Source organism: Epinephelus moara, chromosome 19 (assembly GCF_006386435.1).
Source record: "Epinephelus moara isolate mb chromosome 19, YSFRI_EMoa_1.0, whole genome shotgun sequence".
NCBI lineage: Eukaryota > Metazoa > Chordata > Actinopteri > Perciformes > Serranidae > Epinephelus > Epinephelus moara.
In genome coordinates, this window is record NC_065524.1 from 36,478,178 (window position 1) to 36,503,079 (window position 24,902).

At 41.1% G+C, this 24,902-nt stretch overlaps 1 protein-coding gene across 1 annotated transcript; it reads right to left on the bottom strand.

Moving 5' to 3' along the window:
• Positions 1-89: 89 nt before the first annotated feature.
• Positions 90-24,564, bottom strand: ccdc172 (coiled-coil domain containing 172). The gene is made up of 8 exons (XM_050071321.1): positions 24,438-24,564; positions 24,019-24,104; positions 20,979-21,095; positions 18,603-18,768; positions 15,227-15,328; positions 13,022-13,124; positions 2,399-2,486; positions 90-2,116 (listed from the first exon to the last, which is right to left on the bottom strand). The coding sequence occupies exons 1-8, from the start codon at positions 24,514-24,516 to the stop codon at positions 2,081-2,083; spliced, it is 777 nt and encodes a 258-aa protein (XP_049927278.1). The 5' UTR covers positions 24,517-24,564; the 3' UTR covers positions 90-2,080.
• Between the last annotated feature and the right edge of the window lie 338 nt (positions 24,565-24,902).

A 24,902-nucleotide genomic window follows, 5' to 3' on the forward strand; every position in this document is an offset into this window, starting at 1 on the left:
GTTAGCAGCTGAATCATCCTAACAACCCTCTCAACATACCTCAGTTCACATTTGGTTTGGGGCTGCCTCTCACCACTTAAGCTTGGCAGCCCCCCCCCATAACTTATGACCCACTAGACGTGTGTGAAGGTGTATTTATCTGCAGTGACGCTGCTCTCTAGCTTATTATTTTCCCCCCTTTTTGCTTTGTTTGCAATGTTCCTGGGCACGGTGCACAAGTGATAGTGGTACTTGTTAAACTTGATTTATTGCTTTCACAAGGTGCCAGACCGTAAGCAGCCCACATTTGAACGAAGCTTTGAAAATCATGCTCACAGTGCTGAAAAAACAAAAGCAAACATACTGAGCTTTTCCACCAAAATTAGCTCGTGCACGCAGGTTTATTAAACACGACCAGCAAACGAGTATGCATTTCTGGCTATGTGTGCTTTTTGTTTGGTTTCTTTTTTGGGTGTGTCACGTTCAGCATCACGGACAGACCAGAAAACAGGTTAGTAAGCAGCCAGGGGGAGCTTGGCTCCTCTTAATAAGACATGAGCGTTCCTGAATACATGTTTTTCTCAAGCATATTGACAATATGCCATTTTTGCCTTGCATTTTTATTTTCTGTGTCTTCATTATCAGGAATCATGCGTAAAATTAGGCCATTATTGATGACAGATTCATGCATGAGGGTAATTTCTCCCTAATACACTTTAATAAAGATACCAGCACGCATGCTATTCTTGCCATTTTCATTGAAGTTTGGTGGTGTAATAACATAAACTCCTCTCACAAAAATAAAGAAATGAAAACTACTTTTATATATGAGATGTGCAGACACAAAGCAGGTAGGCATGCATGCTTGCAGCTATTACAGCCGCATATTAACCCTTTGAAACCTCAGAAAATTGGCCTGATTTCTTTTAAAAACATGGGGAAAAGGCAATGAGTAGCAAAAGAACAAAAAAAAAAACAAAAATTGCAAAAAAAATAAGTAAAAAGAGAAATAAGTTTAAAAAAAAGAGTGCTTAAAATTCTAATAATTCTGTGACATAATTTTTTAAAGTGTAATGATAATATTAAAAAATATGCTTTTCCCTAGATCTTTTGTCTTTTCCCTTGTTTTGTTTTTTTTTTAAATGATTTTCTAATTTATTTTTTTTTTTTATTTGTGGAACATGTCTTACCAGTTGGCTAAAAGAAATCACACCAATCTGCTCAGAGGTTCAAAGGTTTCAGTACTTGCGAAAGGCGTCTGAAAGCAGCACAAGAAAAGTGATGTCCAGGTTTCAAAGGGTTAAAAGTCACATGTAAGAGAATCACAAACAGGTGTCCACATACTTTTGACCATCTAGTGTTCAATTCTCCAGCCAGATGATTGATAAGTGCAGTGAAAATAAATATTTCATCACTTTTCCTAATTAATTGTCCTTATTTCAGTGTCACTTATTAAATTCAAATAAAGCAGAACTTACAACATTATTTGCCTTTAATTATCATGGAATATTGTAACAAATTTATTTTGCATGTGTGTTTGCATGTAAGATTGTGTTGTGCAGTGTTACTCTTTGTACACTAGAGGGCAGCAAAGACTCACTTTTTGAATGCTATCTCTGTCAGCAGTGAAACTCACAGGTTACTCAGTTCAACATGTGTGTGCATGCTTTTACTTGTTAGTCGTCTGCAAATAAATCAAGCAATATATCTCAATAAAAGGACTCGCTGAAGGTAGAGACACACCTGCAGATTGTATTTTGGGTTTGAGAATGAAAGAGGAAAACATTAAACAAATATTTTATGCTGAAAGTGTCAGTTTTAATATTTAAACTGTTTTGTTTTAGATGTTTTACAGTGTATATATAAAGGACAACAATAACACATTAAATGATGAAGATTTTAAACCATTTACTTACAGAACTTGTTCTATTCATGTACCTTTAAGTACAGAACACTGTTAACTATCCCGCTCCATTTGTTCCTTCCTGTCTCCTTTCCTCTCTTTCCCTCCCCTCTATTCATATTCATGTTTGTTTTTGACCAGACGAGACAATCAGTGAACTGATGTAACCTGTATCCCTGTCTCATCATTGTGCCAGACCTAATGCCGCTCACTCCCCTGGCTGCTGTCCAGCTTCTGCTGACAGAAAAAAGAAGAGAAACTAAATGACAGCCTACAAAGAACCCAGTGAAGAATGAGGATGAATATGAATGAACTTCTTTTCCCCATTGTTCCACTTTGAAAATGAATAACGATGTGCTACACCTCAGCTGTATTTGAAAGATGTTGTTTTTCTGGCCCGCTCTGACATGCAAATAATGCTGTCTGATTCTGGTAGGATATGAATACCTGCGTCTAAATCTAAAACACTTTTTTATCAGCCTGAATAAAAGTCTTGTTCACAACACAACAACTTACCGTCTTCAGGAGTTGTATTTCTGAGCTGAGCACCTCTCGCAGGAACTCCAGCTCTCCCTCTTTATGCATCTCCAGCTCCTTCCTCAGCCTGGTAAACAAATGAAACCCGTGTCAGTAACTGAAGGAGCGGCGCAGAGAGAAGAAAAGAAAAGAAGAAACTCATGAAAAGAGGCAACTTGTAAAGAAAAGCATCAGCACTTTCAGTTCCACATATTGGATTTAAACCTACTGATGCTTTTTCTTTGTATCACTACACTTGGAGTGTTTTCTCACTGAGAAAATAAACTAAACCAAATCATCTCCATGAAAGTGAAGCCTATTCTCCACACTGGTGTTCAAGATGATGGTGACGATATATCCAAACTCTTATAAATAACCACATTAAGATCAACGAAAGTCAAGTTCACATCACTGGTTTGATGTATTCAGATGTATGCAGCAGTAATTCCCAAAGCAACTACTAGAAATACAGCTGGCAGAACGTCCGAGTTGTTTGACAGCTGAGTTAATATTCAGGATGATGTTTTGTGAGCTAACAGGAAGTAGGGACTCTGTGATGTTTAGTGAACACTTGGCATGTGCATCTTTCTTCGAACATCTTGCTTTCCATGCCTTGCATCATTTTGCGATCTTTGTGACGTTCCCGCTGACTCCAAACAGCAAAAGAAACCAGGCTGAGGCAACTACTGTACCTGATCAAAGTACCTGAGGAGCTACAGGTTGACTCTGTTAATGCAAATGGATTTTGAAACAACACAGCCGAAGAGGGAAGAGAGTACGGAGCAGCATCAACAGTGACAGTCAACAGTGTTCCCTGGATTGACTGGCTGATGTACCTGCAGTCCTGCTCTAACAAGCTGCAGTCAGAGTAGTCAGGTCCCTGTTAGTGTGTGTCTGATAGTGTTGTCCCTTTGGGGCTGGCTGCACAGGGGGGAAGGTGTACAGAAGGCCCGAAGGGACATAATGACTAAGTATAGAAGGAACTGAAGCAATAAATCAAGTTTAGAAAAGTCTCTCACGTTAAAAAATGATGGCATTGTACGTTTTTGCAAACCATGAATATGTTAAGCTGCCTTAAAGGGATAGTGCACCCAAAAATGAAAATTCAGTCATTATCTACTCACCCATATGCCGAGGGAGGCTCAGGTGAAGTTTTAGAGTCCTCACAACACTTGCGGAGATCCAAGGGGAGAGGAGGTAACAACACAACTCGGGTCCACGTTGTTGGTCCGACATCCCATTAGTCTGACGGTCCGCAGTGCTGAACGGCTCCCAACGGGTGTATTTCTACCTTGATGGTGCACCGCGACCGGCTCTGGATCAGCTGGGAAAGGCTTGAGGCGAAGCAGGCTCACGGCTTATGTGTTTGTCACTTTCTTTTTCATTTTAACCCACACCATGATCTTTTCCTGACCCTAACCAAGTGGTTTTTATGCCTAAACCTAACCAGACCTTAACCACAGGGCATCACGATGGTTTCGGAACAACAGGACTTCGGAACAATGGGTTTAATATGGTCGGACCAATGGGTTGTCGGACCAATGGGCTGTTCCCCACAACCCCACCTAATGCAGGCTGACGGCGCCCCAGATTCAAACGTCCAAAAACACTTAATTGAAACCACAAAATATCTCCATACTGCTCGTCCGTAGTGATCCAAGTGTCCTGAAGCCCCGACATAAAAAGTATCACCATCATCATTTTCCCACTGGGGAGAGTGCCACAAAAAGTGTTTGTTTTAACTGAGATATTTCAGTGTTTCCAGGCAGGATATGGCCCCCAAAATCTGGTAATTTAAGCCAAAATGTGATTTTAACCTCACCATAAGCAGTGTTTTTTGTGTCTAACCCTACTCACACATTAACCATAGCAAGGTGAAATATAAAGTTTCAGCGAATCTGCTACTTAAAATACGAATGTAGCATCTCTATGGTTTTCAGAAAAGTACAATGCCAACATTTTTTCTGGCAATTGGTTAAAATAATTGAATTTAAGTAAATCTCAAAGGCCAGTTGGTAAATTTCAGGTAAGTGGCTGCAGGAAAAAAAAATCAAGATACGGGAGGATATACAGTAGGCAACATTTTGTCAGTAGTTCCATGTACTTCGGTGACAATATCTCCTTCAGAGAATCTATAAATTAAAATGTATTTTAAATACAAAATGTGACTCTTAAATCTTGGATAAATAAACAAGTAAATTTTTATAGGCCTGCAATTTCAGACAAAGCCATAAAAAAGAAGATGGAGATACATAGAGGAGGAGGCTGCTGTTGCTTTGTTACAAACTAAACTGTCAGCTCTAAAATCAGTTTGCTCTCATGGTGGCAAAGTAAATATTTCACTATAATTTCATAAACATATATTAAATTGTATTACTCAGTTCACTTTGCCTCTGGATAAAGCATCGGACTTTGGGTTTGCTGTACTTGAAGCCTTGGCTGTGATTTAACCGTGATGGCAGGTGTTTGAAGGGTCTATACTGAGCTACACATGAATCTGAGACGAGTCACCTTTATCTTTCTTTTATTGGAAGTTAATGAAACAATAAAACAACTGAGCCACACTTGCGTTTTCACAGTGCCATATCAACAGCAGAGTTTTAAACTTTACACCTCTCTGTGGAACTTACAAATCAGATTTTTAAAGCGAGGATACTGTTCTGCAAACTGTAGAATGATGTTTCCAACAGCAGGATGGTTTTACAGATATTGGTGGTTTCTGCAGTTTAATATCAGATTTCTGCAGCGCAACGACATCTTCAAATGAGCCTTCACAAATAATGTAGCAGTAATATATCAATGAAGAAAATCCGACACTTTCAAAAATACATACAACTCCTAAATCACCAGTCCCGGGCACATTGAATATTTCAGGTATCGTTCTGTTCTGTTGTGTGACAGTGAACGATCTACGCCGGCAGCCAACCTGTTTTGCACACTGAACACTTTTTAAATGACTGTAGCACTCATTCAAATTGACGTGCATTCAATTTACAACAATCAATAAGCGGAGAGTTAAATATGCGATTTAAAGAGACGCTGCATCAGCCGAGGACAGGATTGATGGTTTCAGTTCAGAATGGATGATCATAGGAATGACTGAGAGGAGGCCTCTCTACTCCAAAGCCACATCCTCAGCACTTCCTGAGGCTAATAAGCCCGCGGGTAATGAAGGACCTAGTATGTTTAATGAGGCTGATGGATGAACAGGACATGCTACCCACATGCATGATTTAAGGCAATGCTGGGAGGGGGAAGGCACGAGCAGAACGAGAAGAGGGAGGAAAGGACCGAGAAAAATAAATAAGGATGGATCTGATTAAAGTGAAGGCAAGGATTATAACATGCCTGAGTTATACCTCGTCCTGACAACAGGACTGGTGAGGATACTTGTAATTAAACAAAATTTAAAAGGTAACAAACATTATGATGTCACAGTGAAGTTGACCTCGGATCTTTTGGATATAAAACGTCATCACATTGTTGTTTTATCTTAGTGTGAAAGTTTGTCATAATTAGGGCATGAACTCCTAGCTTATGGGCAAAACAGGTTAGGTGACCTTAACCTTTGACCACCAGTCAAAATAGACCTTCGTGCCAAATTTTAAAAAATACCTTCCAGGTGTTCTCGAAATATCATGTTCACAAGAATGAGATGGATGCAAGGTCACAGTGACCTTGACTTTGGACCTTTGGCTACCAAAATTGAATCAGTTCATCCTTGAGTCCAAGTGGACATTTGTACCAAATTTGAAGAAATTCCCTCAGGGCAGTCTTGAGTCATCCTGTTCACAAAAATGAGACAGATGAGGTCACAACAACCTCGACTGTTGACCCCCAAAATATTCGTTCTTGAGTCCAAGAGGACGTTTGTGCCAAAATTGATGAAATGTCCTCAAGGTGTTCTTGAGATATCATGTTCACAAAATGAGACTGACCCAAGGTCACAGTGACCTTTGACCACCAAAGTCTAATCAGTTTATCCATGTAGATGTTTGTGCCAAATTTAAAGAAAGTCTCTTGCCGTGTTCATGTTCACAAGAATGAGCTGGATGCAAGGTCACAGTAACCTTTCCTTTTGACCTTTGGCTACCAAAATTTAATCAGATCATCCTTGAGTCCAAGTGGACATTTGTGCCAAGAAGAAATTCCCTCAAGGCAGTCTTGAGTTATCCTGTTCACAAAAATGACACAGATGAGGTCACAACAACCTCGACCGTCTAAGTGGACGTTTGTGCCAGAATTGATGAAATGTCCTTAAGGTGTTCTTGAGATATCATGTTCACAAAATGAGACTGACGCAAGATCACAGTGACTTTTGACCAGCAAAGTCTAATTAGTTTATCTTTGAGTTCATGTAGATGTTTGTGCCAAATTTGAAAGTCTCTTACCGTGTTCTTCACATTCAAATTGTATCTATTCATCCTTGAGTCCGTGGGAAAGTTTGTGCTAAATTTGCAAAAATTCCCTAAAAAGGCATTCTTGAGATATCAGGTTCCCAAGAATGAGACAGATGAGGTCAACACAACCTTAACTTTTGACCTATGACCCCCACAATGTAATTAGTTCATTCTTGAATCCAGTTGGATGTTGTGCCAAATTTGAAAAAATTCCCTCAAGGTGTTGTTTAGACATTGTGTTCACAAGAATGGGAAGGACGGATGACCCAAAACATAATGCCTCCGCCCACGGCTATTGTCGGCACGGAGGCATAAAAACTGATGGCTGAATTCACAAAGAACGGACTGTGTCTGTGGATGCTGATCATGTTTTGTGCATAACTTGCAACTGCTCCGTCTCAAAGTCTGATTCATACAAAATACTGCGCTGATGATATTACATCATAAACATGCCTATAAAGTTCTGAAGCTGAGTGCAATTTGCCCTTTAATTGCATCTAATTGCTTTTATTCATGTGGCAAAGTATAAATATTTTCTTTGCACTAACAACACACATGGCAGAACAATGGCAGCAAGAAAAATAAATTTTGTATCGGCAAATAATTTCTGTCTCAGTCGAATCAGAAAGTGACATTCTCATTACAAATGTCCGCTCATGACGTGCCTGGCATGATGACGCCTTCACCTGTCTACAATCAATCATCACTGGAAAGTCTGGGCGTGATATCCCTCATTTAATGTCACAGTCAGTGTCCTGATGACTTTTTGAAAAGACTGAACTGAGTGTGACGGACTCATTTAAGTTGCCTGCGTTAGTTAGTCTTTTAAGTCAGTTTATTATTAAGCAGTTTGTGTTTTAGTTTCTGTTTACTGTGTTCTTTCCCCTCCTGTATTCCTGTGCCATCTTTCCCTCATTCACCCAGCTACAAACCTCTATCAGCCTCATTCGTCCTTTTTCCCAGCCAATCAGCTCCCTTATTCCGCTCTCCGCCCCTTTTCCTCCACCTGTACTTCATCCCCTCGTCAGACTAGTTTGTATTTAAGTGCTAGTTTTCAGTTCAGTCTTTGTTGGATCCTTGATTTGGTTGTAAGCGCTTCAGTTTGCTGGAATAAATAGCGGTCTAATCGACCTCCTGTTTGGTCCTCCTGCTCCACACCTCATGACGATAAATGCTTGTCAGTTGCCACCAACTCTCATACAATGCTCATAATTTTATTGTAACTGCGTGCGGCTATTAGCGCTGATCTTTGTGAATTGGACTGTTTTTGCAATGAGGCTCATTTACATAGAAAAGGGTCCAATTCTGCGCCACATGTATTCATATTACCTCATTTAAATATGTGCAAATAGCACAGGAGTACTGAGGTGCTGTTTGCGTGGCAGGTGCAGTTAGGGGTGCGTTTCACCGTTTGCAGGCGCTTTGAGAATTACACAGTTTTCTTTTTGCAATCCTGTAAACCCTATTGTCTCGATGGGTTTTGGGGATTTGTTAATCACTTCACATTCATAGTATTGGAGAGAAGACATTATCCAAAGTAGCGGCATCAGCAATAACAATGACCCTTCCTTCCTGGAACACTATTGATCTCCAGTCTTTAATTAAATAAAGGAAGTCTCTTTGTGGAGAAACTCAGTGGACCGGCACTCACCTACCAGTCATGTTTCAATAGAGGAGGCCCTCAATTCATATTCTACAGCTAGTTCATATTCTACTGGGATGAGCAGGCACGTCTTTACCAGTGCATGCTGCTGAAATCTACTCTATTCTAAACTCTAATCTAAGGAGATAAGAAATGTGTGAGTATTTATGAGTTTAGTTCTTAGTGTTTGGTAACAGCTTGTACTCTTATTGAGCTCCATCTCTTAGAAATACATGCTCTCCCACTCACTGTCAAAGGTGCAGATTTAAAATATGTAGATTTGCTGTTATATGATAAACCAGTCTTAAATTACACCGTCTGGCTTTGTGACTTGATGACTGACCAAAGGCCCTTTACTATTTTTGAAAAAAAGGGGGAAAAAAGATGCTGTAAGCTCATTTTTTACAGATGCCAATAGATGACAATTAAGAAAAATCAGGATAAATTAGTCCATCTGGGGCATAAGGGGTCACTGCATAGTGTAATAAGTGTGCCTATTATGAAAATCATGCTCTGCTATCACCTTCACAGTCAACAAATCTCAATTGGAGATTATGGGCCGAGACAGAGCTCTCATTAAAACACCAAATGAGGGGATATATTTTGGAGGAATGGTGTTCATCCCTCCAGAAGGGCATAAGAGACTTAGAGAATCTATGTCCACAAAGTTGCTTTGGAGACTTGTGGTGAAGGAACACTTAACCAAGACACTTGATCTCACAGGACTTTACAGAAATCAGCTCACCAACACAGATCTTAAGCGGGATTTATACTTGTGCGTCAGCTCTATGCAGAGCCTACGCCGTAGCCTACACATGTGGCCTACACTGTTGTGAGCATTTATACTTGTGCAGTGGTGTGTCTGTGCCACTCTGCAGTAACACCTCCAACACACCAGTTGGCGATGGAGTTTCTGTGAAGTGCTGTTAAGTTTAGCTGATTCAAAACACACATTAAACACACATTAAACATGACTTAACAGAGACAATTTCAAACACAAATCAGCTTCACTATAACTCGCATCATTCACAGACAAACACTTGTCTTTATCTGAACACATTTCCCCCACAAATACAACGTGCTAATGTTTTTAGCACAAGCCTATGGCATTTTACATTGTATAAATTAGCCTAGCAGCTAATGGACCTTTACTTGAAGGAGGGACAACAGCAACATTTAACAAAGGTAACGTGACAAGATACTGTTCCATTACAACTCACAAGCTTCTCAGACAAAACAACTGTCTTATACTAAACACGTTTTCCAAACAAATATAACATGCTAACATTATTAGCACAAGCCTATGGCATTTTACACTGTATAAATTAACCTAGCGACGAGCTGAGATTTCCTCTGCTCAAATCAAATCAAATCAAACTTTATTTATATAGCGCTTTTCATACATAAAAATGCAACACAAAGCGCTGCACAAGATAAAAAAAAAAAAAACCAATGAAAAACCCGCCCCTCCCACCCCCCACATATAATACACAGGCACTGAGGCACCAGGTGAGGAAAAACCACCTATGGGGAGCCATCCACACCGAGAGGCGCCACAGCCGACGGCCACAGGGAGCGCCGCCACAGAGACCACCCCAAGCCAGATGGACCGGGGTGGACTCCACACAAGGTGCGGAGCCCCCCAAGTCCTCCGGGCCCGAGGGATCTCCAGTACGACGTCCCCGCGGGCACACCTCCCAGTGTGGAGGCCCCCCATGAGGAAACACTGGAGCTAAAAACTATAAGATTTTAAAAATAAGAGTTAAAAATTAAAAATAATAAAATGCATAATGATTTAAAAGTAGATCTTTAAGAACATTAAACATTAAAACATAAATAAAAATAAATAAAATAAAATATAATAAAAGAAGAGAAGAAGAAATCAGTTAAAAGCCAAATTAAAAAGGTGAGTCTTGAGCCTCCTTTTAAAAACATCAATAGACTCTGCAGTCCTGATGCTTTCTGGCAGGCTATTCCTTAAGTGAGGGCCATAATGGCTGAATGCAGCCTCCCCGTGGGTTTTTGTTCTGACTCTTTGGACAATTAAAAGGCCGCTGCCAGAGGACCTCAGGATCCGCGAGGGCTGATATGATAAAAGCAGGTCAGATAAATAAGATGGCCCAAGACCGTTAAGACATTTAAAAACTAATAAAAGAACCTTAAAATCAATCCTGAAACACACGTGGAGCCAATGCAGCGATTTTAAAATCAGCACACTTTTGAAGTAGTTTTGAAGTAATTGTAGATTGGATGATTGTCTTTTTGGGAAGACCAGAGAGCAGGGCATTACAATATTCTGGCAAGAGATAAAAGCATGCATCAGCACCTCTGTGTTAGCCTGAGAGAGAAACGGGCGGACTCTGGCTATATTCTTGAGATGATAAAAACCTGTCTTTGTTACATGAGGTCAGGATAAATCAATAAAGCTCTGCTTTGTTGTTTCACAATTTATTGTTTCTTATCTGTGAAATTCAAGTAAATAAAAGCTTAATTTCCACTGAGGGCAATGGTTTCAGCTCACAAAAATAGACAGGAAGTCTGCATTGCCGCGATGTGTAGTTACATTTCTAGGGATGTGATTGTCAGGCCAGACTGTAGGCCCCCCCATTCACCATGGGCTGGCACTGAAAACCAGTATACTGCTGCAACCCTAGCTATGATACAGAGCTGGTTTATAATTGACCTTTTGCTGAGTCCCGCCCCCGGATGCAGACTCGTCAATCATAACGTAGCATCAGGTCGGCTCAGACCAGGGTCTGACAACAACATAGCTGTGCTCCATTGACTCTAATGTAGTCGTTTCAGATTTCCTTCATTTTCAGGCTGGTTTTGTGGATTTGGAGCTAAATGTTGTGCCTGGGGCACGTCGTGTATTAATGATACTCGTTACCTGGAGAGGTTGGAAAAAGATAACGTTTCTTCCCTGTTCCAAAACCAAACCCTGAAACGTGTAGGGTTAGCTAGCTAGCTACTGAAGATATAGCCTGCTGAATGTATACACATGCTGCTTTTGCTTTGTAATGATTATAACAGTGAAACAAAGACCGACCCTGCTGTACAGGAACCAGTGAAGGGAAGCAGGGAAACTTTGCTCATATTCAACCAGCTGTGTGGCATCACAGTGTGTGCAGATGAACAGTGTTGGGCTTCCCCCAGAGCTCCCCACCAGTCCAGCAGCGGAGGTCCTGTGGTGGAGGTCCAGGCACTGATGGTGGCATGGGGGCGAAGGCAAACACCGTTCATCTGCACACACTGTGATGCCACACAGCTGGTTCAATATAAAGTTTCCCTTTATATTCATTGTCTTGTGTGGCGATCAGCAGTGATGTGGTGGTTCACTTTTACACTGTGATCTGTAGCCTATAGTTCGGCTTTAGCTTCTAACTATCTTTGTCTTTTTAACCTGTTGTTGCTGCTGAGTCAGTTTGACATCCTGGATATATCCTTCAAACACAGACTGTAGACCCCTCTGTCTGCTTCTCTCTGGAATCACTCTTTCATTTTTACGAAAATATGATTCTTCAGGGAGTGCAGTTGGTGACAGTGTGGGCTCCATGCTTACGGCAACAGCTTGTCTGACCATCACAAAGGGGCGGGGCTTAGCGAAGGGTCAATTGGCGAAGTACCCCGTTAAAAGGAGGGATGTTCATGTTGCTCCATGTGTTCACTTTACACATTAAAATTTGGTTTTAGTGAAATCATGTTTTCACTGAATCAAACTGTATTTTTGTTGGATAAGCATTCAGTGTAAAAGCTGAACTCTGAGCCCCTCATTCATTTCCCTAACAAACCTCCTGCATCAATCACATCAGCTTCAGTTTCTTTCTCCCCACTTGTTGACTGAATGAAATACACCGCAGATCAAAGCCTTAATTAAGCCAAATGGTCTTAATGCTCTGTTATTTACACTTGTAGATCTGGACTCCAGCCAGCAGGGCACAGAGAGAGAAACACAGACGGGAGCTGGGCTCACTGGTCTATTCAGCACTTCTCACAGTATGATTCACTTCTGCTCTGCATAAATAACACCTTCTATCTAATGGGCCTGCAGAACGCTGCGTCATATTGTGCTGTTAACACTGTCATTCTCCTCTTGTCCTTTTCTAAGAGCATTTAGCAACACACGAGTGGCTGCAGCTATTAGTGCTCCATGATTTTTATCAGTTATACTGTATAAAAACCAGAGTTTTGGTGATGAGAGGACAGTGATTGCACTTTTGTTCACAGAGCTTACTGACAGGCCTCACAAAACAAAAAACGCTCAACTAATTAAAAATCACAGCTGCTCAGCAGGAATATTTAGAATATCAGACGGCTGTAAGGAAAGCCTGTGAATTAACATTTTTTATGAGCCGCTAAATAGCTTACTGCTGTGTTTACACTTTGTTTTGTTCTATTTTTCTCCTTTGAGTTTTATTTGCTTTTATTCCCCCGCAGCGTTTACTGTTTACTCCTTTATGCCTCGTAAGGATTATATACTGTGACATAATTTAATTGAAAGCAAATCAGGTACTGTATACTGCGTCTGCGTGTCCAAATATATGAACCTCTCTCAGCAGCCAGACAGTTGATGAGACTCACCTCAGACAGGTGCTGTCAGTGCGAGGTTTCTGACTGACAAACAGGCTCTCGGCTCGCAGAGATTCTGTCACCGCTTCAGCCTCAATCAACTGCTGATCCAGCTCTGCAGTCAGGAGTGATAAATCAAACACCAAATCACTTTCCTCAAACACGACAGACACAGGTGCACTGTTAACACATTTGCTGAGGTGGCTGAGACAAGTCTGGTTTATACAATACCCCCCAACACCATAACTATGGGATGTTTTGACTGTAAGAGCTCTGACACTTGAGGCTGACTGTCGGCTGCTGGTGAGCCTCTGTCACCCTAGTTTTTGAGGTGTGTCCAGCACTTTTGGCACTTGTCAGTCCTTTAGGATTAGGCATGTTGAATCAGCGGCTGGGCTGGCCTGGCAGAGAACGTCGGTGAGAGGAAAACACTCTGACTGGCAGTTCAGCTCAGTGCATGAGAAGAGATATGGAAGTGAGGAGCGCAAACAAACTACTAAAGTCAAGATGGCGTCACATCCAACACATTCTCACTGTGACCTCGTCATATATTGACGTTTGGTCATGGACTTTCTACGTCCACATACGACGTCCAAGGTACCCTGGGTGTGTTGGTTGTTGACGTTCTGGGACACCGTGTCAACTTCAGCCTGTTACATGCATTCAAAATACAACACAAAAGCACTACGTCGGTACAACACCGCAAATTGACATTTTTTTTCCTTCACCAACACACACACGTGGTTGAGTTTGTCTTTACAATCTTATGGGATGTGAATGCTGCTCTCTGGGGTGAAAGTCAGTGTTTGTTGGACCCATTCACCCATGATCCCACTGAATGGACAGAGGTGACATACTTTGATATTTACAAACATTTGATAGACCTACCAGGTAAGATCAAAACCATATTAGTTTTGGGTTCTTTATCTTGTTAGAAGTGCACCCCAGCACACAGCATTGTTTGCTAGCAGACTTAAGTGACAAAGAGGCACCTTCATGCAACACAAAGTCAATGAAGATCAACAAATTGTTTTCCTCTGCAGTGGAGACAGGAAGTAAGTTCGCTCTGTCTCTGTAGAGAGTTATTTCCTCTCATACAGGCGCAGAACGTACATGCTAGTTGGCCGGTAGCTGTAGTCTTTGCTGTGTGGTCAAGTGCAACTTTTTGGCCAAGACACAGGTGACATGAGCCTATTGAACAGTCCGTGTTTGTCACCACCAGTTATTTGATGTTTTGGTGGGTCTGGGTCTTCAGGCACTTGACCGTTCCCACTCTAAAGGGGTTGCTCTCATGGATCAGTTACTCAAACTGGACTTCCTGCATTGTACTTCCTCGCTGCTCATCCTTGCTGCCAATGTTCTCCAGTGGCTACTCGTGGTATTGCAGTAAAAAAAATCCCCTGAGGCCCAATTATGAGTCTTCTGTTCTGTTATCTTCTGTTATTTCTGATCCATGGAGACTTTATATTTGTTAAACTTTCCTTGAACCAAGCAAAGCGATTTAAAAATCCACGACATCATCACAATGTGAAGTGGATGAGCCAAGCGGAAACTTGCTGGCAGAAACACTACTGCTCACATTCAGTGGGCTGCACACTGCAGAAGTAAACCTGGAAGCAATACATTTTTGTTGGCGCATGCATAAGGCGATTGGAATGAAAAGGCGCCATCTTGGGATCCAGTATGGAGGTATTACTATACATGATGCTTCAAACCAGTAAAACACATCAGTGCAGCTGGGGTATTTTTGTTCTGACTTCACCTAACCTGTGCGTGTACTGGATAGCTTCCAGTGAAGAAGACATACAGTATAAGTTGGAGTATAACCCCTTTAACACAGATTTAAATTAATAAAAAAATCACACCATCATTGCAGAGCCTTCCAACCTGGCCACAAAGCCAGAAACATATTTTATGTTTAACATCTGGGCTCAAGATTCTGAACAACAACAATGCTGACTCTTCTGCAGTTGTAATTTCTAGATGACTTTTTCTCTCTAGCTTTAAATTCTGTCAAACAGAAGATGGAAATGAGCCGAGAAACTGATGGTCTGCTATTGGCAGTGTGTGAATGAAACAACAAAGGAGCTTGTCAAGCGTGTTGCAGATAAAAGAAAACTGTCAGCAGTCAGTCGGCGGTGTGAAAAAGTGCAGTCGCTTTACATGCGCTCTCTCAGAACCACATCATCTGACATAAATTGAACAGTTGGTGTTCACCTTTCTGGATGTTTTCCAGGCCCTGCAGTTGGAGCTGGAGCGCTCTCTTCTCCTGCTGCACGGCGCTCATGTGACTGTTCCTGCGGCTCATCAGCTCCATCTCTGATTGTAGAGGGAGAAAGAGACGGATCCTGCTCAGGCCTCGAGACTGACTGAGTAAGAGTCACCAGGAGGGCTCAACTTTCCATTCAATTTTTTATAACTGCTCAGTGGAAGAAAACTTTTTTACTTTCAAGGGAATGCAACATTGGCATTTTTTTTTAAATTCACTTTAACTGAACAATCATAAAATGTTATTCCCTTGAGCCCAGACATAATACATTATCTGAAGACATTGGTGCTTATTGGTTACAGGAGCTTTACCCTTAATCCTGTAGAACTAATGAAAACGTTGCTAGGCTTTAAAACAAATACAATATATTGCACGTTTATAAACCATTGCCACTGCAATGTCTGAACAAATAATTCCAATAATCACACTAATTCTTGGTTAAACATAATGATTAAATTACTGCTTGCTTTCCTTCCCTTGTCTTTAAAACAACTGTATTTTACCCAGCTAACTCAGCTTTGTTTCGGTGTTCTCAAAACTCTTTTTAACTTTTTGATATTTCACTTTCATTGCTAATTATTTTACCACACACATGAATGGTGGGATGTGAAGAACCAGAGTCTCATTAGTGCTGCAGAGGTCAGGCGTGTTACAGTCTGAGCTGCAAAGAATTTAAATAACACCATAAAATGAGGGACTTTACACCTCAGGAGGTTTGTGCTTTGCTCTGTCGCCTCGTTTGTTAAGACACAAAGGAAAACCAAGTCCTGGACTAAACTGACTTTTATCTATAAATATAAGATTTAGTCTGTTCGTTTGTTCTTTCTCTTTGTGTATTTCTGTGCACATTATGACAGAGAAATACTGATGAGATGGACAGATTTAGCACATACATGGTAGTGTGCTCTCTCATGGACACACTGGAGCACATTAATCTGCACACAACCGTTAACCCAAGATCTAATGACCAATTTTGTATTAAGTATTTGGTGTATTCTCATGTGTTTTAGCAACTGCTGCTTTCACATCAGCAGTTCAGTTCATTTGGCCTAGACCAAGGGAAAAAAAATCATATATTGTAGAGCTGAGCCAAATACTCAGATGAAACAAGTATATATTACAGATAATGTACTCTTAACAAGAACGAGTATCGTCTAATTAAAGTGTGTCATTATCTGTATTCATGATAAAGGAAATCCTTGTTTCGGTAGCTGTGTTTAATCTATTTCTCTTTTGATAACAAACTATCTGAAGCTCAGTTCTGGGGCTGGTCTGTAAATACTTTTCTCGTAAGTAATAAATATTGCCACCTCTGATCAATCCATATAAATTTCAGGTGTAAAATAACAACTTCTGATTAGGCCCAACCCACTTTCGATTTAAACTGCACCCACTTTTGGCATAAACCCTGCCCATTCCGAGTGCAGATACAGATAATTTAGTTGGTTGAACAGATACAGACACAGATATGGAGAATGGTGTACTCGCTCATCTCTATTACAGTGGTGCATTTAAGACCTAGCCCAAATGGGCACAATTATTTTTGAAAATGGGGTTTTTCCCTTCTTCGTTCTCAAAAAAAATTCTGGTCTACACAAACACTATTTTAAAATTTTCTCTGTCTAAATGAAAACACCAAAACACAGTTGAAGCGCTATCAAGAGCATGCTAAACCGACAGGAAGTGATATACAGGGTTCCCACACATTTTCATGGACAAAATTTAAAAACTTTTCCATGTCTTTCAGGGACACGAACACAACTGTAAAGTACTCTTTACCCCAACTGTTAATTATATTATTCTACACGGTCCTCCAACACGGACCAGTAGAGCTTCCAGAGTGGGGAAGTGACAGCGGAGAGGTCAGTCAGCCCTTTGGTTCATTTGTTTGAACAAGAACGCTCCATACCTCCGAACTACAAGGCTCTACTTTCAGTGCAGTTAAAATGAAAGTCAACTGCACACTGGCGCACCAAGAGAGATGGAAAACCCTAGGCTGCCCATGTCAATCACTCCATCTAAAAAATGAGGTACAATTTAAAAGTATTAGTGTGGCATCGGTATGGAAACATTGGGGTTCATGACCCTACATGTTCAGTCACACCGTCACAACATTTTTCTTGCCCCACCTTTCCGGCATTTCTCAAACATATCAGATTAAACTAAACATAATTCCAGCTAGCGGGCACACATGAAGGGAGAGACGAACCGCAGCAAGACAATGGAGAAACATACGTGATGGCAAACAAAACGCTGCCAAGCATCGACGCATATTAGAGCTGTGTTACGTCAACAGCTACAGAAAATAAATTTGGCATTATGTTTCTCAAAGTGGAATGTTTGTGGGAATCCTGGATATAACCTTAACACTAAAGCCATGCAAAGACGAAGAAGAGAAAGATGTCTGCCAATTAGACGCCTGAAAAAAGCTATTATTATCATTATTAAATGGGAATGATTCACAGCTTATTACTGTGGAGTTGTGATCTGTCAACTTATGACCTATTAATCAGGGAAAATGCCCATGCTGGCGTGCATACATGTTACTATGGTTACCAAATGATTTGCAAAGATTGGTTATATACACAGAATTATGCAGATAAAGAGTGCTTCTTTAAAAAATTTCACGATCAGCAGAGGGTTTAATAGTAGTTTAGTTTTTGAAATCACGCTAAAAAATCTATCATAAATTTCTGTGGTTGGTTGGTTTGCTTTCACACCACAAACAAACCGCACCAGAGTCTGCTTGTTGGCTGAGCGACACCTCCCTTTTCAACTGGGGTCTGTTCAGTTGTTTGACACCAGGCCAAAGGAGCCGGACTAACCATGCAAATGGCCTGAGTTTGTTTTAACCGAACCAAACGGGTAAGGTGTGAGAACACCCTTTAGAGTCCAGATGGATAGATTTTCTTTTTCCATTATGATAAACTGTTCAAAAACTGTCCAGCTTCTCTTACTGTGTGCATCTATTGAACGTCCCCGCATTATTATGCAATACAGCTACTATATTTTCACTCCACTCTGTAATGAATCTCATTACATATTCCTGATATCAGTTTTACTATCATTCTCTAACCACCATCTATAAATTTAACCTGAAATCACACCAACTACTGACTACACTGTGTCAGCGACATGCTGTCAACATTTCAGGGACCATGAGCGTCATTATAATTCATCTACTCACTACCATTTATTCATCTACTTATACCACACAGTATACCAAGACATAAATAACAGCTTTGAATGAGCGGTCAGGGCCACATCTGCCTTAAATAACATCTGCCTACTGTGACAACAGTGCAGCTGACAGTCTTTTATGACCTTTGTATAATGAGTCCACCTCCCTCTCCAGGTCCAGGATCTCAGTGTGTGTTTGGCTCTCGAACACTACCCCTCTGTTTCCTCGAAGACTGAAGTCACTGTTGAACCTCGAGATCTCCTGAAGGAAGTTTTTCTCTTCTTCTGTACACTCCCACTTTATCTTGGCCTGGTATGAAAAGAGGGATCATGGGAAATGCTTCCAACAATAACACAAACACAGCTGCTTCAGATGCTACAACAACCTCTATTGCTGCTACTATCCACTGAGATTACCACAGGAAGTCAAGAGCTTACAGTATTGTCTGACTTATTTAACACTTTTTATCACTATTTTGACATTTTCTGAATCTTTCAAAAGCTCTGTAGTGCAGGGAATATAAAAGCTAAAAAAACGTTGTTGACCTGACACACAATGGTTGACTGAGAGCTTACGTCCGTACGTACGTCTACATAGTTTACACCACTAATACTCAACCTGCCACCTCTGGATCAAATCTGGCCCGCAATAGGGTGACAGGTGGCCACCACCCCCATCATTTTTTAAGTCACAGTAAAAAATAAATTGATTCCCACTTAACTTTTTTGTTGTTGTTGGACTTTGAATGTAAATAAGGTACCAGAGCTCATAGAAAGCATCGAAATATAGGGGAAGATCCCCTGGACCTCCGGACAGAGATCAGGCTTAAGTCCAAAACACACCGGCGGCATGTCAAAAAATATACGCCCCTATTATTTTCATTGTATAACCCCACACCAGCAGCAGCTAGACGCGTGTCGGGGCTCCGGGATGCACCAAACCACAGCCTCCCTGCCCCCAGAATTAAATGCATCTTCCCTGTGCTCGCTCTCTGTTTGTACATACCAGCTCCCGTAGTAGCTCTTCTTCTCTGCTCTGATGGCAGCTCCTCACCATGGATGATAAAGAGAACTCAGTAGCTGTTGTTGGGTCTCATGTGTGACAAAGAGTGGATGAGGAGAGACTTGTTGTTGAGGTCGAGAAATATCCCAAATTAAATGGCCCACAATCCTGTCATTAGGCTATAAAGACAACGGCCAAAAGGGCACTTCCTGGAGAGTCATAGCTCTGGAGATCAGCTCGTCAGGTGAGGAATCAAGTTTAAGTAGGGGCTGTCCTCACATGATTTTAAGCTGATGCAAAGGTCAAAGAGGTACAGATCTCTAAGTGAAAGTAGTAATAACTTTGCGTGGTCATCTGCTCACGAGCTGCAGTGCGACACATCCGGGGTGTTTCTCAAAGTCAAGTAAGGATTCTGAAATGGCTGAATTTCAAGGATGGTAGGTCATTAAATCCCGCCTAGGGACTGTTCCAACTGTCAAGGATCCTTCAAATTGTACTGAGGTCAGAGTCCTTCATTCAGAGAATTTTCAAGAATGCATGTGTGTATCCTCGGCAGGTAACCTGGAAATCCAGATGCCCCGCCCCTAGCAAATTCTAATTTGCTCCTGGAAATCCAGATGCCCCGCCCCTAGCAAATTCTAATTTGCTCTGCACGGGGATCTGGCCCCGACGAGCAGAGCTCGCTGAATCGCCTATCGGACCAATCAGATCAGTCTATCTGACAGAGGCGGGCTCTGGGCGGGCGTAATGTGATGAGGACAGCGCTACGCCGTAGGAGTCGAAAAGTAAACAGCCAAGATGGCAGCTGCCAAAGGACCTTTGGAATAAACGCTAAGCCAACTACACTTATCTTTTTCCTTGAGAGAGGAACAGAAGACTGCCCTAGAAGCCTTTGTTTTCAGGGAGGACGTTTTTGCCGTTTTGCTGACGGGATACGGCAAAAGCATAATATATCAGTTAGCCCCACTGGTCGGCAAACAAATGGGGCTTAGTGCAATGAATACGTCACCTTGTTTTTTGCTGTGATTGGCCATCATTCTATCCAATTGCATGTGGTGGCATTTGAAATGCCTCAGTTAGTGCCGCCCCTTGGGTAGGAAGGGTGTATGGGTGAGGGCCAGACTCAAAATCTTTCTAGATTTGAGTCTGGATTTCCAGGCTACTCAACAGGTATAACGTACCCATAATTCTTTGAACACAGTTTGCTGGAAGTCAGACACCCCTGCTTACACCTGACCTGTTTGGGGCTGCTGCAGCTGGATTTGCCTCTTGGCAAAGATGAGTGAGGACAGCACAAGTTAAAGGTTGAAAACAGGCAATTTATTCACTATACATACTAATAAATATCATATGTTGTTTCGGAACTGGCCCCTGGCCTCCTGTCTTTTTGTACAAGTGGCCCCGAGGCAAAGTAAATTGAGTATGCCTGGTTTACACACTATAAGCTATCCAGGTATTCATATTACACATAACCAATATAACATACGATGTAAATATTGATTCAGGCTCCAACCCACCAGACATTCCCTGAGTTGACTGTTCTGGCAGAGCAGCTCCTCAATTTGCTTCAACATCTGGTCTTCACATTTCTTCATCAGGTCATGCTGCAGCCTCATCGCGGACAACTGCTGAGCCTGGAGCACAAAGACATGAGTGGGCAGTTACAGTGAGACTCAATGTGACAGACAGATGAGAGGAACGTACATGACTGATGCTTTACACGTGAGAGACGTGTTAGTGATGCCACAGAAGGAGAAATTATATGAAATCAGAGTTGTAGGAGTGGCAGCTGGCACCATCACCGTGCTGTATACTGTACAAGGTGACATGTTAGTGACGCTTCCCGGGAAACGGCGGACAAAAATGACCTGTTTCTTTTTCAACACAATTATATAGGCATATATGTAATTCACTTTCAAACTTTTCTTGTTTAGTTCCTGTTGTCTCTTTATCCTGTGTGATTATACCGTACACCCCAAAAGAAAGAAAACTGCCAAATTATGTAGGAGGGTAAAATCACGGAGGGCGCTCTTTAAAGATGTCTTTCAGTGGAGTTTTCAGTCTGTTACTCGAGCTGTCAACGAGGAGCTGAGTTCATTGTTTCTTATACGGTAGTGGAGGAGCGTTCTCAGCGAGCACAATCAGCTTCCAAGTTTTCTAAACACTGTAATTATCTTAAGACAGCTCTCATAAACTGTAAGACGTTACATCATGAGAGCTGTAAACACGCTGTGCTGTAAACACACCCTGCATATCTGTATGATGTAAACAGTTTCAATATTTCGCTCACTCCGAAGGGGTCAGAAAAGGTATCCGTGTCCTGTGTTCTCAGCCTGATAATTCTCACACAGACACTGCATTGTGTTCAGCTACCTTTTTAATTAGCCAGAGTAATTTGCTCTTTTGATCAGATGTCAACTTTAAACACAGGAAGAAGTTCGCATTATTTCTGAGAGGTCAACGAGCCCGTCTTTGACATCATATCTCACACATGCTAAAAGGTTTCGCTAATGTTATCCGGTGGAAATTAGCCATTGATTTTGCAGGGGCACTTTCAATGTGCAGTGTTGATGAAACGAATGGGAGTGATTAAGTGATTTAAATCATAAAGCAGATCAGCTCATCAATATGCCAATATGCACTTCTCTGCCTCATGTGTCAATGCCACTTACACTGCATGCTGCCTCAAGGTAAAGCACGTACTACTGTTATTTTTTATCTTTCTCTGTATATTTTACAACAAAACAACTGTTTTACATTCACACTATAAAAAAATAACATAATAAATAAAATAAAGATTTCCCAGTTTTATAAACGAATCCTACTGGATGGGCAGTCAAATAGTATATTTCCCTCCTGACACAACAGACAAAAGACAAAATAGTAAATTATTAATACATCATGTTACTCTACCTTGTGCAAAAACCCCAGATGAACTCTTAGTGTATTTAGAGTGGGTTCGCAGTGGCGCACCGATTTCACAGTATACCATGGTATGAAAATTGATGATTAACATGCAAGTGGATGCAGAATCTCACCTTTGATTTATTTATTTTCAGAAGGGATACTTTTTACACATACTTCCAGTAAAAAAAATATTTAAAGTGTCAGTTATAACGAAGCATTTAACCAAAAAACCCTCTGTTTTCATTCCTGTAAGGGTCATTGCAATCTGGAAATCCATCGGTTAAAAAAAAAAAAAAATGTTTCCTTCCTTTACCTCTGGAGGCACAGCCCGGAGTTTTTCGACTAACGGAAGTGCAGGGGCCTCGGCGATCGCTCATGCCCTTCACTTCCGGCGGTGCCCCCAGGGAATCGCTGTGTTGTTTACAAATACTTCGGGTAGAAAACCAGCAGAGTTTAGCTATATATCACATTTTTCACGTCACTATATCACCGTGTAGACTAATCTGATGTTTGTTAAGTCTATAAACACAATGACTGAACAAACGTTACTATTTCTGTGTGCACGTTTTGTAAATAACAACAATAATAACATCGTAGATTAGCTGGGCTAACCGTTAGCTGTTAACGTTAGCCGTTAGCGGTGTCTGTAATAACCATAGACTGTATAAAAATAAGGTAATAACTCAATAAACGGTCCGTGAATAAAATATTTTTTCCAGCGGATATCTTAGTTACAACATGATTGAGCTAGCAAAGCAGTTTTGTGTTGCTATGTGTGGTATTTATTCAGTTATGGGAAATCACGATGTCTAGAAAGCATCAGTGGCTGCAGCTGACAGGGACAGTTAGCAAAGCTAACATCAGGACGTCATCTGTTAAAAGCCTCCCGTTGTCGGATACGACATGAAATTACTCCAGTTAGCTCAAACATGTTGTAACTCAGACATCCGCTGGAAAAAAAATTTATTTTATTTTTTCATGTTGACGAGACAGCGTTTTGGGTGGAGCGGTCACTATGGACGCGGAGCTTGCTGTTTCTGTAGGTACACATTTCCTGGGGACACCTGCACGTCTCGGCCACGCCCCCTCCATTGTGATTGGCTAAAGCGCAGCATGTTCAAACTTAAAGCCCCCCCCCCCCTCTGTAGCTGTCTTTCACACAGGGCTGCCGACAGATTCTACAATGTAAATTGCAGAATCTGTCTTGAGAGATTAGGGTCATTGTAACTGATAATAGCCTAATAACTGTATATTACGGTATACCGGGATACCATTAAACTGTCATATTTTCTGAGATGGGTCTCATGGGTCTCAGAGGAAAATAAAAAATTAAAGTGTGTGGGCAGATTGGTTTGCTATCACCACCTACTCTGCAAAGTTTAAGTACTGAATAGTCATAGTACCCTGCAGAGTAGCAACCTTGTGCTAAAACCTATTAATGAATGCTAATTTAGACCTATTAGTAATGTTATTAGGCTAATTTAGACTTAAAAGGCTGTGTAACCTTCATTATAAAGCACTCCAGACAGATTTTTGACAGATTATTTTTGGATAGTAAAGGTGCAGACCCCAGCTCTAGTCACAAAATATCTTCATAATTCAGATATTAGCGACAAATAAATGAGAAAACAAACTGTTTTGCAGTGTCACCTTTATATCAATTTCCTCACTGGTTCTTTCACACTTGCCAGTGGTGCTCTTGATCCTCTCATTGCATCTGCTGATGGCTGTTTTGACTGAAATAAAGAGAACTGGTGGTTAGCTAACAGGCTAAAGTCTGGCCTAGGTTAGCTAACAGGCTAACCTGCAAAAAAACATACGATGCCATACACTGAGCAAGCTGAGCCTAAGCTAATGTAAGCTATTAAACCAGACAGAAATACCCCTAAGACAATGTTAGCTGAGTGACATGAGGGTGGATAAAGACAGATGTTACCCTTAGCTAACTATTTCTGTTGCTAACGTGGCTAGTTAGCATTGCAGCTAGTCTTCCTGTGTTAGCTTACATGCTATAGCTAATTTTGCTAGCTTAATGTTAAATTAGCAAGCAGGCACAAAGTTAGCCTTACCTTCTTTGAGTTTTTGTGTCTGCTCAGTTAACTGCTGTTCAGTTAGGAGGATCTGTTTAAAGAGCGTGTCTAAACTCATTTTAATGAGTCGCCTCGAATCAAATTAATAAATCCTGTTAGTCAGTCCCCTGTTACTAATTCAGTCAGCACTACTTATAAGGCTAGCTAAGCTAATCTAGCTAGCATAATGCAGCTAGCTTTCAATAATGACCGCCCCGCCCCTGTGGCTGACACCGGTTGGTTTGTTCTTTTTATTTATTCAAAATAAGACCACCATTACTGATAAAAGATGAACCACAGTCATTTATTTTGTTGGGAACAGCTTTGAGAGAGTCAAAACACCAGGTAAAAAAAATAACTGTCACAACAATGGCTTCATGCTACCTTGCTAGTCGTTAGCATTACTGTTAATCATTGATGTGTTTCATGTAGTGAACATTATAGCATAAGACATTTTATATTTAT

Coding starts and splice junctions, on each gene's coding strand:
- ccdc172 (XM_050071321.1), bottom strand. CDS start 24,516: ATGAGTTTAGACACGCTCTTTAAACAGATCCTCCTAACTGAACAGCAG. Junction 21,096..24,018: donor GTGAGGAAATTGATATAAAG/GTGACACTGCAA, acceptor TTTGTGCTCCAG/GCTCAGCAGTTGTCCGCGAT. Junction 13,125..15,226: donor CCTGGAAAACATCCAGAAAG/GTGAACACCAAC, acceptor TCCTGACTGCAG/AGCTGGATCAGCAGTTGATT.